Source organism: Miniopterus schreibersii (genome assembly GCF_964146895.1).
Source record: "Miniopterus schreibersii genome assembly, chromosome: 8".
Classification (NCBI taxonomy): domain Eukaryota; kingdom Metazoa; phylum Chordata; class Mammalia; order Chiroptera; family Miniopteridae; genus Miniopterus; species Miniopterus schreibersii.
This window is the reverse complement of record NC_138109.1, coordinates 3,025,675-3,042,140: the sequence shown is the minus strand read 5'-3', so window position 1 is coordinate 3,042,140 and position 16,466 is coordinate 3,025,675. Positions and strand designations below refer to the sequence as shown.

The 16,466-nt window shown below is 56.6% G+C and overlaps 1 protein-coding gene across 1 annotated transcript in view; it reads left to right on the top strand.

Annotated features, from left to right (window-relative positions):
• Positions 1-9,515, top strand: part of FHAD1 (forkhead associated phosphopeptide binding domain 1) — a gene marked incomplete at its 5' end in the record, with an annotated part of 80,939 nt that extends 71,424 nt beyond the window's left edge. The window contains 3 exons of the mRNA XM_081144825.1: positions 2,331-2,411; positions 4,654-4,707; positions 8,406-9,515. Of these exons, the coding sequence (XP_081000951.1) occupies positions 2,331-2,411; positions 4,654-4,707; positions 8,406-8,522 (252 nt within the window). The 3' untranslated portion in view covers positions 8,523-9,515. The remainder of the gene's footprint in view (positions 1-2,330; positions 2,412-4,653; positions 4,708-8,405) is intronic.
• Between the last annotated feature and the right edge of the window lie 6,951 nt (positions 9,516-16,466).

Below are 16,466 nucleotides of genomic sequence, written 5' to 3'. Positions count from 1 at the left end.
ATGCCCCCCACACACAGTCACACACACACACACAGTCACACACACACTCACATGCACACACACACACACACACAGTGTAGTTTGTAGCTTTAATGTCTGAGCATCTCTTTGCCAAGCAGAACTTCCCAGAATCAAAAGTCCTGCTTCCACGCTGACACCTCTGCCTGTGAAAGTGACACTCGCTATAAAACGCTGAGGGGACCCCGTGCTGGGCATTTACTGGCCTCCAGGGGCCTCCGGAGGGCCCCAGGGCCCACAGCTCCGTCCACGCGACAGGGTGACAGGGCCAGTGGCCCAGGCCGCGCCTGGTCTAGTCCAGTTCCCACCTCACTGGAGATACCGTAGCATCAGTCCTTCCACAGGGGGACTCAGGACTCAAGCAAACGGGGTTCAAGCCCCACCTCTGGCCCTGAGGGGCCCCGGGTAAGGGGCTTAGCCTGTGTATTTCAGGGTCCTCGACAAAAGCAACCCGAAAGGGTAGTGGTGGGGTCTACTCCGTGGGGGCCCTGGGAGGGCACAAGGGCATGAGGCCCACAGCGCCTGGCACCCCGCGAGCACGGCTGCTAGTGGGCAGCGAGAAGGCGGGCGCCCTGTGTTTTCCTTGGAGCGCGTCCTGCCCGCCGCTGGATTCCCCAGCCCCAAGCCCCGTCCCCCCGAAGCCCCGGCTCCTCTGTGAACCTCTTTTTCTGTTTGCTGAGTACAGCTAAGGCTACAGCCAAGAAAAGGCCCGGAAACCCTTTGTGAACAGCTTAAGGCTGGGTTTTCCGTGGGTGCGGCTGGAGAGGCACGTGCGCCCCTTCTCAGCCCCTCTCAGCCCCTCTCAGCCCCTTCTCAGCCCCTCTCAGCCCCTTCTCAGCCCCTCTCAGCCCCTCTCAGCCCCTTCTCAGCCCCTCTCAGCCCCTCTCAGCCCCTCTCAGCCCCTTCTCAGCCCCTCTCAGCCCCTTCTCAGCCCCTCTCAGCCCCTTCTCAGCCCCTCTCAGCCCCTCTCAGCCCCTTCTCAGCCCCTCTCAGCCCCTCTCAGCCCCTTCTCAGCCCCTCTCAGCCCCTCTCAGCCCCTTCTCAGCCCCTTCTCAGCCCCTCTCAGCCCCTTCTCAGCCCCTCTCAGCCCCTCTCAGCCCCTTCTCAGCCCCTCTCAGCCCCTTCTCAGCCCCTCTCAGCCCCTTCTCAGCCCCTCTCAGCCCCTTCTCAGCCCCTCTCAGCCCCTCTCAGCCCCTTCTCAGCCCCTCTCAGCCCCTCTCAGCCCCTTCTCAGCCCCTCTCAGCCCCTTCTCAGCCCCTCTCAGCCCCTTCTCAGCCCCTCTCAGCTCCTTCTCAGCCTCTTCTCAGCCCCTTCTCAGCCTCATCTCAGCCCCTTCTCAGCCCCTCTCAGCCCCATCTCAGCCCCATCTCAGCCCCTCTCAACCCCTCTCAGCCCCTTCTCATCTCCTTCTCAGCCCCTTCTCAGCCCCGTCTCAGCCCTTCTCAACCCCTCTCAGCCTCATCTCAGCCCCACCTCATCTCAGCCCCTTCTCAGCCCCCCTCAGCCCTTCTCAGCCCCCTAAGCCCTTTCTCAGGGCTCCACACCCTGCAGCAGGCTGGAGGGCGCCAGCGGCTCCAGGCTGGGGAAGCAGCTCCACCCACCTGCCAGTCAAATCTCCAGCCAATCAAATCCTGGCCGGGGGCGGGGCCATACCGTCCCTCATCCTTGAGATGAGGATTAAAATGCCACCTGCCAGGTAGGACCGCCCAGCAGGTGCTCTTATACCATCGTTGTTATCACTATTTTTTTTTTCTTAAATATGTTTTCGTTGATTTCAGAGAGAGGGAGAAACATCGATGATGAGAGTCATGGGTCAGCTGCCTCCTGCTCACCCCCCTGGGCATCCAGCCCGCTAGGTGGGCACGTGCCCTGACCAGGAATCGAACCCTGACCTGGCTCATAGGTCAACACTCAGCCACTGAGCCACGCCAGCCGGGCATCGTCACTATTCTTTTAACTTGCTATTTTCCAAGGTTCTCTTGGGCCCAGTTGTTCTTAAGATCCTGTTCCCTCAGGGCCACTTGTGCGTTTTTGACCACAGAGTAGAGATGGGCAGATGCACTGTAGGATGGGGGTGGGATGGGGGGGACCCTCCGGCCCACAGAGGATGGAAAGGTAAGACGTGGCTAGGGTGGCACAGAAGATGGCTGAAGGAAAAGACCCTCACACACGCGCACACACACACTAACACCATTGTTTGCCCACCAACTCTTGAAACCTCAGGTCTCCTAGAAGCCCCGGAGGTGTGTCCCAGAATGGGACAGGTGGGGACACACTAAACGCTCTCTTGCTCACCTGATGTTTCCACCCAGGAACGGTTAGAGGATCACGAACAGAGAAACGCAAAGGAATCAACACCTTGCAACTGTGCCTTCAAAGAGAGAGAGAGGCAGGTATGGAGGGGTCCTCTGACCCGCCTGTGCGGCCCCAGGAGCAGCCACACCCCTCCACTCCCGCCCCTTCCCCCGGCCCCCCTGCCCCCCCACCCCCGCCTGCAATCTGAGCTAGTGACCTAAGGGATGAGCAAGCATCTGACCCAGTACCTGGAGGCGAGAGGGGGCAGAGGGGACGTGCAAGTCCAGTTCTGGCTGATGGGCAACCCCAGGAACCCCTGCCCCAAGAGCAAAACAAGTGGGTGAGAGAAAGGGGGAAATGGGTACAAAGTGGAGCCAGGAATGAGCAGGAAAGTGCCAGATATTGTAACCTCACCTGCCAGAGGGGGAGCCTCCTTCGACTGTGGGCATTCGATGGCCCACGGGAAGTGGGGCGCCCAGCATGGTGCAGAGTTCACGGTGCCCGTGATATGAGAAGCAGGCGATGCCCAGACGTGTTCTCAGAACAAAGACGATGCTGGATTTTCCCTAGAGATGGGGACACTGTGTGACATCGTGAATAGCATCCCTAAGAATAGCGATGAGACGTGGGCTGGGCCACGTCTGAGAACAGCTCCTGAGACAGACTGATGTCGTCGCACACGTGCCAGTGAGTCCAGGGAGAGCAGGTGTGCGGGGGCCAGGCTCTGCCCTTCAGCGCTCAGCTGTCCAGTGATGGGCTCTAACCCAGCACCATACGATGGAGCATTGTTCAAACTGGGATTCCCTGGAGCCCTCGGGTGCCATGGAAGGGTGTGACTCAACACACACACACGCACACGCACACACACGCACACCTTCCACGAAAGCAGCTCTCCATTATCTGTTTTATATGTCAAGTTTTTCAAGAAATTTTTCTACAAAAACAAAAAAGGAAGGAAGAGCTTTGGTTTAAAAGCTCTGCTTTAATAATATCCAGGAATTTGGATGTGACTGTCTTCTGATCGGAGTTGCTCTCAACTAAGTTTGCGATAAATCTTGAGTCACCCCAGGCTCAAGGCCACCTCCACAGACAATGCCTGGACGGCACCTGTTAGGTGAACACAGGCCCTAAGCCTTCGGAAAGAGTGGCTCTGAGAGCGGAGTTAGCAGCCTTTCCTGGGGAGGGAAGAGACTTCCCAGCGGCTGTGCCCCCTCCCCGAAGCTGGCCTTCCCTCCTCTGTGAGTTCTGTGAATGTCCAGCAGGGCTCCCAGAATTAAAAGGGGGTGAAACTAAGCAAAGCAAAACAGGATGACCAATTAAATCTGAATTTCTGACAACGCAGTTATTTAGTATTGCAAGTATGTCTGAAATACTGCGTGGGACCTACTTACACTAAAAAACCCTGAAGTTCACACTGAACCGGGCGTCCGGCATTTTACCTGGCGACCCCGCCCACAGATTTTTCCCGAGCACCAGGGAGACACCGAGGGGAGGCTCGGAAGCAGGTGCCACAGGGCGGCGGCCCACAGGTGTTCTCGTTGGACTCGTGGCATTTTTTATTTTTTTTTAAAGTAACATTTCAAAATGCAGCGCTTTCACTTTGGCTTCTCTGGGAAACTCGGAAGCTATAGTGACTAGGCCTGCAGCCTCCCGGCCCCTCAGAAGGTGCTGGGTGTGGGGTTCGCTGGTTTCCCCACCCACCCACTCCATCCCTCTCACTCCCCTGGCCCCGTAGGCGGCAGGTGGTGGCCCCGTGGACGCTCAGGGCTCTGTGAGAACATCCCCTTCCTGCTGCCCCGCGCGGTCACCCGCCAGTGCCGGTCAGTGAGGGAGGCCCCAGCTCCCCCTCACTGTTGTTCCCCAGCGCCCAGGGGCTGCTCATTTTTCAGTGAACTGCCCCTGAGATTTGGGGTCTTGAGGAGACAGTAATCAAACCCCAGGGGAAGCTCCAGGTCTGTGGGTGTCATCGTGCCTGGGTGGGACCCCGCTGCAGGACTCCAGCCTTCCCCTGACCTGGGAGGCCCTGTTTCCAGCAGAAGCAGATTTGTCCTCAAGAGGATTACAGGTCATTCCAGGGCCCTCGGGGGACCAGCCTCCTCCTCTCAGATCCCCCGGAATCTGGGACAGGGATCCCTAAGGGGCTCAGCGGGACAGCGCAGCATCGCCCCAAAGCCACGCCCCTTCCGCAGACCCACTCTCTCCCCTCACCCCGTGCCTGGGAGGGCCCACCAGCCCGTCCGATGGGCAGCATCCGAAAGTTGAGAAAAACCCATTTTCTTCAATGCGAAAGTCAAAGAGGATCATGTGCTAAATTTTGTTACTATTTTTTCTGTATTAAAGAGACGAATGTTTGTAGACACCATGAAAAACAAGATGCAGAACCCACACTTCCAGGTGAGCTGAAGGAGAGGCGAGGAAGCAGTCGGGGGCCGTGGGGACCGGCCGTCAGGGACCCCCGTCTGTATCTAGGCACAGAGCTGGGCATCCCCTCATTTAACCTTCACAGCGACCCTCTGCGGTGGGTATTGAAGTAGGAGATCCCACACCCAGGTGCCCACGGCCTGCCCGCCTCGAGGTAGAAAACGTCCAGGTAACAAACCTGGCACGCTTCGGGCGCCGTTTCTCTTGAATTTCGAGGAAGCATCCTCTAGAACACTCTTTTTTAAGAGCTGAGAATCAGGCCCGAAATCGTCAGCCCGCTGAAACGTTCCGTTCGTGACTCAGCCCAGGAACCGGGGCTGAGCCGCCGCACTCCCGCCTCGCAGGGCGTGGAGCCAGGCTCCCGGGACGCCGGGCCGCAAACACGTGTTCGCTGGATGAGAGAGAGGAGATATATTTGAGTTTGATGAAAGGCCACCGTCATTCTGAGACAACGAAATTAGCACTGGGGGAAAAGCAAATGATTCTAGGTAAGGAATGTTTTGGGAAAATAGAAGCCTCTTCTCAACCAACATCTTTGTTCTAAGACCAGAGGGGTGGTCACTCCCCAGAGCAGGATGTCAGGGGGCTAGAGAGCGTCCCGAGGGACCCCCGACATCCGAGACCCTTGTCACCCTGCAAAGTAGGAAGAGTGGGAGCCTTGTCACTTACTCATCCGTCCACACGGCTGAGCCCAGGCAGAAGCCGCCCGCAGCTGGGCGTTGTCTGAGGACCGCCTGGGATGGAAGATGACGGGAGATACCGGGGTGGGCCCGGTGCCTTCGGCGTTGGAGGAACGTGTGTTTCTCGGAGATGTGAAGCGCCCTGGAACTGCAGGCCGCCTCTGCTCTTAACGGGGTGCGCGTAGATGGCGGGACAGATGGTGGGGCGTCAGCCCAGAGCAGCCTGAGCTCCCGGTTCGCCAGCCTCCCGCCCGCCCTCAGAGGCTCGGCGTCTAGGGCCTCCTGGCACAGAAGGGTTTCCTCCAGGCTCCTGGCAAAGCGTGGCTCTCCCCGGGGTCTCCTTCCCCCGCAGTGTGCCTGAGTCCTCGCGGGCATGGAGTCACGGCGGCCACCTAGAGGGAGGCGGGGCGCGTAAAATCCCCTTTCCGCCCGGCCCGCTCAGGAAGGGGTCTCACCTCGAGCAAGCTTCAGGCTGGCAGCTCCTTCCTTTCCGGGGTCCTGTGGGCTTTTGTTTTCTGTCCCCCAAAACGCCATTCGCTGACTTGATTTGATTTTCATTGGGGCTAACAGTCTTCTATAATTATTTTCAGCTGTATGCTACTGAGGACAATCTCCTAGTTAACAAATATTTATCGAATACCTCGTCTAGGCCACATGCCGTGCCAGGCACTGGGGGTGGAAAAGTAAACAGAAAGATACTCTGCAGGCACCTATTCGTGCAACAAACACTTACGGAGCCTACAGGTGATGTGTCCAGGTGCCGCCCAGGTGCTGGGATTCGATCGTGGATCCTCAGTGGGGCCAGTACTACCCCTAAGAGGGCAGAATTCCTTTTTTAAGATGTATAACCACAGACATGTACAGTGCTGTCCGTAATATTAACATCTCATGGGTGTGGGAGTGAACAGGAAAAAATGTCTAATCTGATTTTTTAAAACATCCACCTGGGTGTCGCTGTTTCAATGACTGGCTTCTACCCCAGGCCTTTCATCTAGGGGTGAGGCTTCCAAACCTCCACGCTGAAGGCGTGGCGATCACCTGAGGCCCCCGGGTTCGGGGGGGCCCTGCCCCGTTTTCCCTGCCCTTCCTGCCCTCATTTGCGGTTTCGAATCTCTCATTCCCCATCTCTCCCTCTTCCCAGTCACCCGTCCCGGCTGCCCTCTGCTGCCCTGCCCTTGCCACCCAAGAAAGTGGAGGCGCCCTGGCCGGTGTGGCTCAGTGGTTAGAGTGTCGGCCCGCACATCAAAGGGTCTTGGGTTCGATTCCAGTCAAGGGCACGTGCCTGGGTTGCAGGTTCAGTCCCCGACCCCGGTCAGGGCACATGCTGGACGCAACCAGTCGATGTGTCTCTCTCACATCAGCATTTCTTTCTCTCTCTCTCTCTCTCTCTCTCTCTCTCCCTCCCTTCCACTCTCTCTGAAAAGCAATGGGAAAAATATCCTCAGGTGAGAATTAAAAAAAAAACTGGGCCAAACCCCCAAGCTGCTGGCGGACCTCGGGGCAGGAGACCCTGGACTGAGGGCCCTTTTAACAAACTTCCTGGCTCTGATTCCGACAGCCAGCCCCACACCGGGTCAGGGCCCTGGCGTTTGGGAACCATCCACAGCCAGCGATTTTATTGAAAATGAAATAACAAGGGCTGTAAAGGGAAGGTGGTTTCCAGAGGAAAGTTTCCAGCACTTGCCGTCTGTTTTCACCTCCCCGGCGTTCCAACCGCGGCACATGTTGTGGGCTAGTTCCGAGAGACGCCAGCCCTCTCGCCCGCCCTGAAAAGATTTTGCACACGGCCTCAGGACACATCCGGGGCTCCTGTGGGCCGCGGCCCGGGCTCGGGAGGGGCTCGGGAGGGGCTGCCCACCCCTGTCCGGAGGTGAAAGGAGCTCAAGAGGTGGTCCGACAGCCCCCCCCATTGAAATCTACCCAGAACCTCCTCTCGCCCCCCAGGGAAGACAGGGCGGATGCTCTGGTCCCTGCTTGACAGATGAGGAAACCGAGGGCCATGTAGTCAGTGGCAAAGCTGTAAGTGGCAAAGCTGTAAGTGGCAAAGCTGAAATGCAACCACCCACAGCCCTCTTCCCCCAGGGGTATTGTGTCCTCACAGGGGAGTCAACCCCGCAGGAAGTAGGGCTGGAATTTGAAGCTTGCTGTAAAGCTTGCAGGTTATAGTCTATCCACAGGAGGTGCCAAACCGTGAGAGAGGGAGAGAGATTCTTGGGTTGCAACTAATACAAACCGATTCAGACAGAGGGAAGGGGCTCTTACAAGGATACCGGAGAGAGTATCTCATAAGAAACAGCTGAAAGAGAGTCTGGCCTCAGAAGAGACGGGGTGAGCCGTGGGATCCCAGGCACCATGTCTCCTACACACACACACACACACACACACACACACACGCACACACACACACACACCCCCCTCTCTGTATCCCTGCTGCCCTCAAGGTCCCCCAGTTCAAAGGACCAGCTCAGGGAGCCAGTAACCTCTCAGAGCCCATTAACCCCCAATCCTGGCAGAGCTCCCCTTAAAAGCCCAGCCAGGGCCGAGTGTCCGCTCAACTATGACCAGGGCTAGGGCCACACACATGGCTCCAGGGGGGGGCACTACTCAGAAAAGGGCTAACCGGATGCCCCCCAATATCCTGCATTGTCCCTCCTATGACGTCAGAGACATACGACCTGCAGTTCGGTAACCGCTTTTCAGGAGAGGGACCCTGCAACACAGTGAACGCGCCCATCCCGAGAAGCCCCGGGGACATAGAGGGGCGAACATTACCCGTACACCTGGAGGGGGGACGCCAAAGACCCTTCGCCAGGCTGACCGTGGGCAGCACGAACACGGCGGGCCGCTCTGGCTTCCTTTCGCTCATATCTATGTGTCCACAGACTATAGATTTTTTTAAGATGAGTTTTATTTTGAGTGGGGGGAAAACACACCATTTGAGTGGAAACGCAATCACAGAGTTAGCGCGTTTGTTTCCCTTGCTCGTTGAAGGTTGGAGCCAGAAAAGCCACCCCAAGGATGGGCCAAGAGAGGGAGACGCTAAAGAGAGATTCGTCCAGCAAATCCAGCCAGAGCCTGCTGTTCTCGAAGCCCGGGGGATGCAGCTAGAAAGGCCGCCCCGCGCGGCCCCGCCGGGTCCTCCGTGAGTCCGTGCGATTCTCCTGTGTCAAAACGCTAAGCTGCTTTTGTAGGACTTAAAAGATTGTTTCCGCAGCGTGTTGCTTCCGAGACTGGTGTTTTGCACAAGGCTGTATTTGGGAGTGTGGGGGGCGAGGGGCTGTTTTTTAAACTACCCAGTGACGGATACACCCTCAGGCATATGACGGACAGAGGCCTGAAACCCAGACCCCTGGGCCTAGCAGATTATGCGGTTCCACGTTTGAGATGTGACGAACCCAAATGTCCCGCCGCCAAGGAGCCCCAGGAAACCCACCGTTAAGAAAACCCCAGGCTGACCCCAGGGCCACAGGATAGACTGGTAACCTCAGGGCTGTTGGGACCGTGGTAGAGCGCACTTATACCTGTTTATTGTAATAAATGTAGGACGCCAATCAGTTTTGTCGCTGCCAGAACCACGACTGACGTTTGTTTATATGGCACTCTGCCGTTTCAAAACGCCTCCCATCCAATCCTCCCCCAAGCCCTGGGGGCAAATAGTGTTCCGTTCCCTTATTTAACAGATGAGGAAGCTGAGGCCCAGAGAGGTTGAGTGGCCTGTCTAAAGTCACACAGCTAGTAAATGCAGGAGTCGGGTCTGGAGCCCAGGTCTCCAGTTGCATCTCAAACTGCCCATTCTGCTACCCCAAGATGGCCCCGTAGCGCAAGTCCCAGGCCATCAGAGAGACCAAGCACCCAGTCCCCAAAGAGCACACACTGCCCGGGTGGGCACACCCCTCTTCGTGGCCTGGGGAGAGGTGGGGGCATCGCTCTTGCCCTGCGCTCTGCTCCTCCCGCGTCCCGCCCGCTGTCCCGCCAGCCGGCCCCACCCTGCCTCTCGTTCGGCCAGGACAGCCAAACAAAACCGGAGGAAGCGCCAGAAGTCATGAATATCACTTGTTTTTTTATTTTTCAAAAGCCACAATAAAAATATTTTCATATTTCAAAACCAGATGCATTCTTTATACTGATTAAAACTAGAAGGAAACAGATTTTTCTTGGTGTGAAATTCCACCGAAGGTACATCCTGCACAGGGTCAGGATCTAAAGTCAGTGAGAAAGGTGCACATGACCTGATCTTAAAAATGCTCTCGAAAATTCTGGAATTTTTTTTTTTTTTACATAGTGTTATTTCTACTGTACCATGTCCCAAAAGTCCAAACTGCGAGTTTTCCTCCAGCGTCTGAAGAGATCACTTGGTTAGGCAGTGGTTCAAACAGCTGGCTCGTGTTTGGGAGCCAAATTGGGGGGGGGGGGTGTTTGTTGGTTGAACGTGTGTATTTGAATTTGCGTAAGTTGAATGTAGTGCCCATGTGATCCATATCTGAGGTCTTTCAAAGGCCGTGTTAATTTTTATCCTATGACCATTACGACCCATGATGGCAATTTCTCTTCACTCCTTGAACTAGGTAGCTTTTGGGGTGTCTCCGCAGCCACACAGCCCCTTCCCCCAGCCCCCCGTCAGGTTCGCCCTACTTAGTGCTGCTCCCTTGGCCACAGCTGGCTGGCCGAGGGGTAGACATCCTGCCCCAGCCGGGCCAATCAGGTTTCTCTTCTCACTCAAGCTGGGCCACGCAGCATCCCTGGTGGGCTCTGGGATGCCACCCAGGTCGTCAGTGGTGCTGGCGCTGGGCGTCTGATGCAGTTCCCGGGCTGGGGTGGCCGCTCCCCACCTCGTGTTTGGAGAAACAGAGCCAGCCTTCGGGCAGAGAAGGCTGGGGTAGGTGTGCAGCAAGTCGAGGCGAGAAACCAAGACCCCCCCGGAGAGACAGCGAGCAGACACTACCTGCCCCCCAGTCGTCGCCTCCCTCTACTGTGTAAGCTGAAGGCGAGGTGCTTGACTTGCCAGCCTCCCTTGCAGCTAGAACTGGCCATGTCGCTCAGTTTAGACCAATGACACGTAAGTGAAGGCCCCCGGGGAGGGCTTCCTTCTGCAACAGAAAGCGAGCCTTCGCTGGGAGAAAGCGTGGTGCCCTTTCTCCCTGGGCCTTGTCTCCTTTCTGTCTCCTGGGGCTCAGACGTGGAGCCGGAGCAGCCATCTGGGGATCACCAGGCACCAAGCAAAAGGCCCAAGCCCGCCTCCAGGGACAAGGGAAGGGCGAGAAGGGCCTGGGACGGCACCCCGTCCTCCGCACCACGCCGGCACTGCCTACTTCCCGTGTGGAAGGCAATAAACGTCTCCCCGTTTAAGCCACTGCAGCCAGGCGTACCTGCTTGTGCTGTGGGACAGACCACTCAAAACACAGTCACTGGAAATGACACTATTCTCTCTCGAGCTGGGCACTCATGCGGGGCTGGGCTGGCTGGGCTGGGGCCAGGGAGTCCAGGAGGGCCTCGTTCACATGCCTCGTCCCTGGCAGGCAAGTTGGGTTAGGCCAGTGGTTCTCAATCAGGGACGATTTTGCCCTCCAGGAGACATCTGGCAATTTCTGGACACAATTTTGGTTGTCACAGCTGGGAGGAGGGTGTGGGGAGGGTGCAGCCATCCAAGAGCAGAGGCCAGGGCTGGTGCTGAGCATCCTACAGTGCCCAGCGCTGCCCACAACAAGGACGAATTTGATCCACAGTGTCAGCAGGAGCGGGAATGAGAAACCCGGTCCAGAGAGGCGCCCACCGGGACGGTCTGTCTCTGCTTGCGGGGTCTCTCGCCGCCCAGCTGGCTAGACCAGGCCCTTTGGTGTGTGGGTGGGCACGGTTCCCGAGGGCAGCCGGAGAGGTGGGGCCCCAAGGCACAAACGCTTCTCACCTGCCTCGCGGCTGTTACTATCCCACCAGGCCCAGCAAGTCACGTGGCCGGAGTCCGCTTGGGAGGGGCTCCCAGTGTTTGCAACCTACCCCCATCCAGCGTTGGGTTATTTGAGCCCGAATGCAGCCCAGCTGATGATAAAGGAGGGGATTGCCTTGATTCCTGGTAACTTTCTGGTTCCCAGTCTTTTTTCCTTCAGAAAGCCGGTTCCCACGCCTGCCCTTGGGTTCCACTAGGACCCTTTGTATCACTCAAGATTCTTTGGGACAGTCAGGAACTGGCTTTCCTTCCCCATAGATGCCTTTTTGCTTCAGCTGGTTTGAGTTTCTGACATTTGCAACAAAAATGACCTTCACTAAGACGCTCTGCTCCACAGCCGCCTCTGGGAAGCTACCAGAAGCCTCTCCCCTGGCGTTGTATCAAGGTCCAGCGAGGGACCTGCAGTCCCCAAACCCTCCCAATCTTCTGATCCCCCAAGGAGCTAAGACAAACAGCTTCCTCCCACGCTCGCCGGTGGCAGCCCACTGGCTCCTCGGATTCGTGACTTTGCAGATAAGCTGCCCTTCTCCGGCGACTTGGCAGAGCCCCCGAGCCTGCTGCTGTGGAAACCAGAGTCGGGAAGTGCCTGCAGAAAAAGGGCTTCTGGATCCGCATCCCAGGGTGCACGCCTGGTGAGCGGGGTGGCGTCCAGGTTTTGGGGGGGGGTCTCAGGGACGAAAGCAACATGCTGACGACGACGAGAGGAAACCCAAGCCAGCCGATGCGCCGGGGCCCCTCCGTTTCATGCCGAGGCCTCGGGAGGCGGGAGGCAGGTCGCCCGGGGAGGGTAGACTATTTCGGCTTATCGACTTGGCCTCATTTCCATCAAGATGTGCTGCCTGCATCCATCTGCTCAGTGTCCCCAGTTATTTTGGGCCAATTCACGACCTTATGTGCCTGCTTTTGTCTCGAAACATTTTCCTTTGCCTGTCTGTTCCCCAGGAGCCCGCCGCGATGCCTCTGTTCTGCGGTGGGGAGGCCTTAGCAGGCTCCTCGCTCTGCGTTTCCTCAGCGTGAGCATCTTGCTCTCCTTCCCGAGACCCTAAGATATTGGAGGCAGAACATTCTGGCTCCTGGCTCGCTGCGGTCTTATCACCCTGGAGGCCAGAGGTGCCCTGTGACTGATAAACCACTCTTACGGTTAAACAACCAGCCTTCATTCACTCGGGCAACAAATACCGGGTGCCTCCTACACACCAGGGACCCGGGGGTCCTGTGCTAGGCCCCGTGGTCCTGGCCTGTGCTCCCCTTGCTCCCCCCGCCCTGATCTGCTGCTCTCCTGAGAAGGAATCGGGATCGTTCACTTACTGGGCACGTTGCACCGCAGAGCCCACGCCTCTGGCGTTCGCATCCTCTCTCCTTCCTGTGGGGTCGCTGCCGGGTATTCTGTAGAGAGAGCTGCATGCAGCAGTGACCCTTTTCTGGAAGTTTCTCTGTGCCCTTCAACAGTTGACGTTCAATAGCTAATAATAGGGAACTTTTTATAATGCCCTTGGCAAGCCGTCGGCCACTGCGCGGAGCACGGTCCAGACATCTGCCCACTTGGTCCGCACCCACGACGGGTGTGACTCCTGTTTCATCTGTGAAAGCGAGTGGGAAGTAACCTGCCCGAGACCGAGAGTGTCAGAACCCAGGCTCCGTGCCTTAACTGGTCCATGAACCGGCAGGTCCTCTACTCCTCGATGAGGTTGGGGTCAGGGACTGTCTGTAAAGGGCCATTTCGCTCTGTGGACCAGAGAATCTCTGTCATCACTGCTCAACTCTGCCGTTGCAACATGATCCTCAAACAGGTGAGCATGGCTGCATTCCAATAAAACTTTATTTATAAACATAGACGGTGGGCCAGACATGCTGACCCTGTGTTGACCTCGCACCCAGACTAGATTGTTAAAATCTGCCTGGCTACGGCCTGCTGCGTGGCTACCAGGGAGGCGGACTATCAGCATCTCCACCACTGAGAGCATTCTGAGCTTTACTATGTGCCTTGTACTACACTAAACACTTTATATAAAATTTCTCATTTAATCCCCTTGAGTGCTCCAGGAGGGGGTAATTAATGCCATTTTATAGACAATGCAACTGAGGCCAGAAAGGTAAAGTCACTCTTCCAAGGTCATCCACTGGGATTTTCAAACTCCTAACCGTGACCCACGCTGCCTTTTACCGTGGGAGCCCTACGCCTGGACAGCTGGGAGTCTGGCCAGTGAATCTGGAGCCCTTCTGCTGGACCCAGTGTGAAAGACCCGAGCTTCCTCACACACACGCCTACCTCTAGGCAGCCCGGTTTACTAGCCCCCTTCTGAGAGCCACCTGCTTCCTCTAGTTAATACCTTAGGTCAAGTGTCCCTGGCCTGGGCACGGGGCTCTCTGCCTTCCATCTGACTTTGCCCAGCTCTGCATTACGCTAATTTTACAATTTCCCTTCTGGCTTCCCAAATTCTTGATGCCCCTGCAGCAGCCACATGCAGCATTTCTCTGCACCTTTCATTTATTCCTGCCTCCCTGTCTGCTGACCACAGAGCTCTAAGTGACCTCAGGGCCACACTGATGCCCAAGGACCAGCAGGTCACCCAGCCTCAATCCCTATCTGATGCCGCTGACACTGTCCTCGGAGGAGCAGGGGACAGACACCTGAGAGGTTTGTTTTTTGAGAGCTCCTGTTATCTTTTGTGTTGAGTCATGTGGGTGCATAGAGGTGTCATTTTAGCAGCTTCTCTTTCCTGGCAATGACCTTGAGACCTAAAAATGGGCCACTGGATGCCATGGAGGGGGCAGTGAGAAAACACCCGGTCCGTCCCCAGCCCCTAGACAGAGCAGGCCACCTTGCATTTATTCGACAATTACTTCTTCCAGGCCGGGCCCCATGCTGGGCCCTGAGGAGCCAACCTTGGACCAGAGAGACAGCTCCCTTCCCCCAGGAAGCTGTGTTGGGGGTGTGGGGTGGCGTCAGATTTCTTGTTAATCTTCACTCAAGGATATGCTTATTGATTTTAGAGAGAGGGCAAGAGAGAGAGAGAAACATCTGTGTGAGAGAGAACATTGATTGGCTGCCTTCCCTACGTGCCCCAACCAGGGATCGAACCTGCAACCTAGGTATGTGCCCTGACCAGGAATCGAACCTGCCACCTTTTGGTGCACAGGATGAGGCGCCAACCATTGAGCCACCGGGCCAGGGCAGTGTCAGATATTTTATTAACAGCTTCACTGTGGGCGTAATACGTGCCGAGTCCCAGCCACAGGACAGTTTAGCAGGAAGAGTTGTAACCTCTCCCAGCCCCCGACTATGGGGTCCAACAAATCTCACTCTTCCAACTCTTCCAAGCACTGCTCCTCCCTCTCTCCTGCTCATGACCAGGGGAATCCCAGGACCAGAACCCACTGCCCAGCACCCTGAGTGATTAAGGCTTTGATCGCCAGAATGTGGACTTAAGCTGCTTTCACGGTGACATAAAAATCACAACCGGCTGCTCATATTATGGTCACTTTTGGAAGGGGCCCCGGGGGCACCTCCCGTGCAATAGGGCCCCCCACACACACACTCACTCACACAGACTCTCTGAGAGTTTAAAACAGGCTTAAACTCAGGCCTCTTAAAATTGGACGGTGAACTGGCTGGGGTTTAACAGAAGCAGAAAACACGCTCGGCTTTTTCCCCAGCCCACCCTGCCCAGTTGAGCGTATGCAACCAATCTGAAAGGCAATCTCAGTTTGCAGGTAGATTCATCGCTCCAAGATACCCACTAAACAAGAGCTCCATAGGTAGACGGCTTGGTTTCCAGTGACCCCGCGAATGGGTTGACCAGAGATGGTTTGGTTTCCAGTGACCTGCAAATGAGTTGACCAGAGACAGCTTCGTTTCCAATGACCCGCGAATGGGTTGACCAGAGATGGCTTGGTTTCCAATGACCCCGCGAATGGGTTGACCAGAGACGGCTTGGTTTCCAGTGACCTGTGAATGGGTCAACCAACTGTCCTCCTCATGCCCTTTTCCTCCTGCCTGTCCAGCGGTCCCCTAAGCACCTGCCTGACACAGCCCCTTCCCGGTGCCCTCTTTGCTCAGCTTCCACACCTGGCAGGAGGTGAGTGATGCCCTGAGACCGAGGCTGTGACCCACCCGCTCCCTGCCATCACCCCTCCAGTGGCTCCAGATGAGTACTGAGGCCCTCCCTAAACCTTGCCTCTGTGCGTCTTCTCAGCCCATCGAGAGTGTCTGCGGTGATTAATCAGTAAGCTGGTCTTTATAGAGCCGTGTCCTGCGCTTTGAGCCAACTTCCTCTCGGCCGGCCTCCCCGATCCCTTCTTGTTTTCTCAGCATCTCAGGGGGGAGGGACCCCTCAGTTCCTTCAGGCTCTGAAACACCCTCTATATTCACTCCATCAGCCCCATCGCCCAAGAGCTCTCCCCAACCCCTCTGTTTCTCCCCCCTCTTTTTCAAAGTGCAGTTGTGTGTGTGTGTTTTTGTTCGTCTTTTGAGGACATTTTCCCCATTGCTTTTCAGAGAGAGTGGAAAGGAGGGAGGGAAGCGGACAGAGCGATAGAAAAAAAACAAACATCAATGTGAGGGACACATCGACGGGCTGCCTCCTGCACTCGCCCCGACTGGGCCCGGGGAGCGAGCCTGCAACCCAGGTACGTGCCCTTGACCGGGACTCGAACCTGTGGCCCTTCCGTGCGCCGGCCGACACTCTAACCACTGAGCCACCCCAGCCAGGGCATCTGGGTGTGTGTTTTTAATACTTTACCCCTCCCCATAAGACAGCAACACCAGTAGGTGTGGGAGGAACAGGAGGAACAGAATTCACCGGTGACTAAGGCGGGATACCGTCAGAGCTGGCTCTCGCCCGCCCCGCCTCTGTAAAAATCCTCTGCCGAGAGTGTGATTTTTCCTGGAGATCATTCTTTCCACATGACCAAATGCTGTAATGCGTAACCAGCCCAGATCGCTTCTCTCCGCCGGGATCCGGGCTCGGGGCACAGCACCAGGGTCATTGGAAAGTGATTTCCCTAATGAGCAGGCAACCGATAGTTCCTGGGAGTTTTCTAAGCTAATCAGTGCTCCGCAGTTAGCCAGCTTTTCCTTTCACCACTTTTCTAAAGATGTGCTTCTCCTG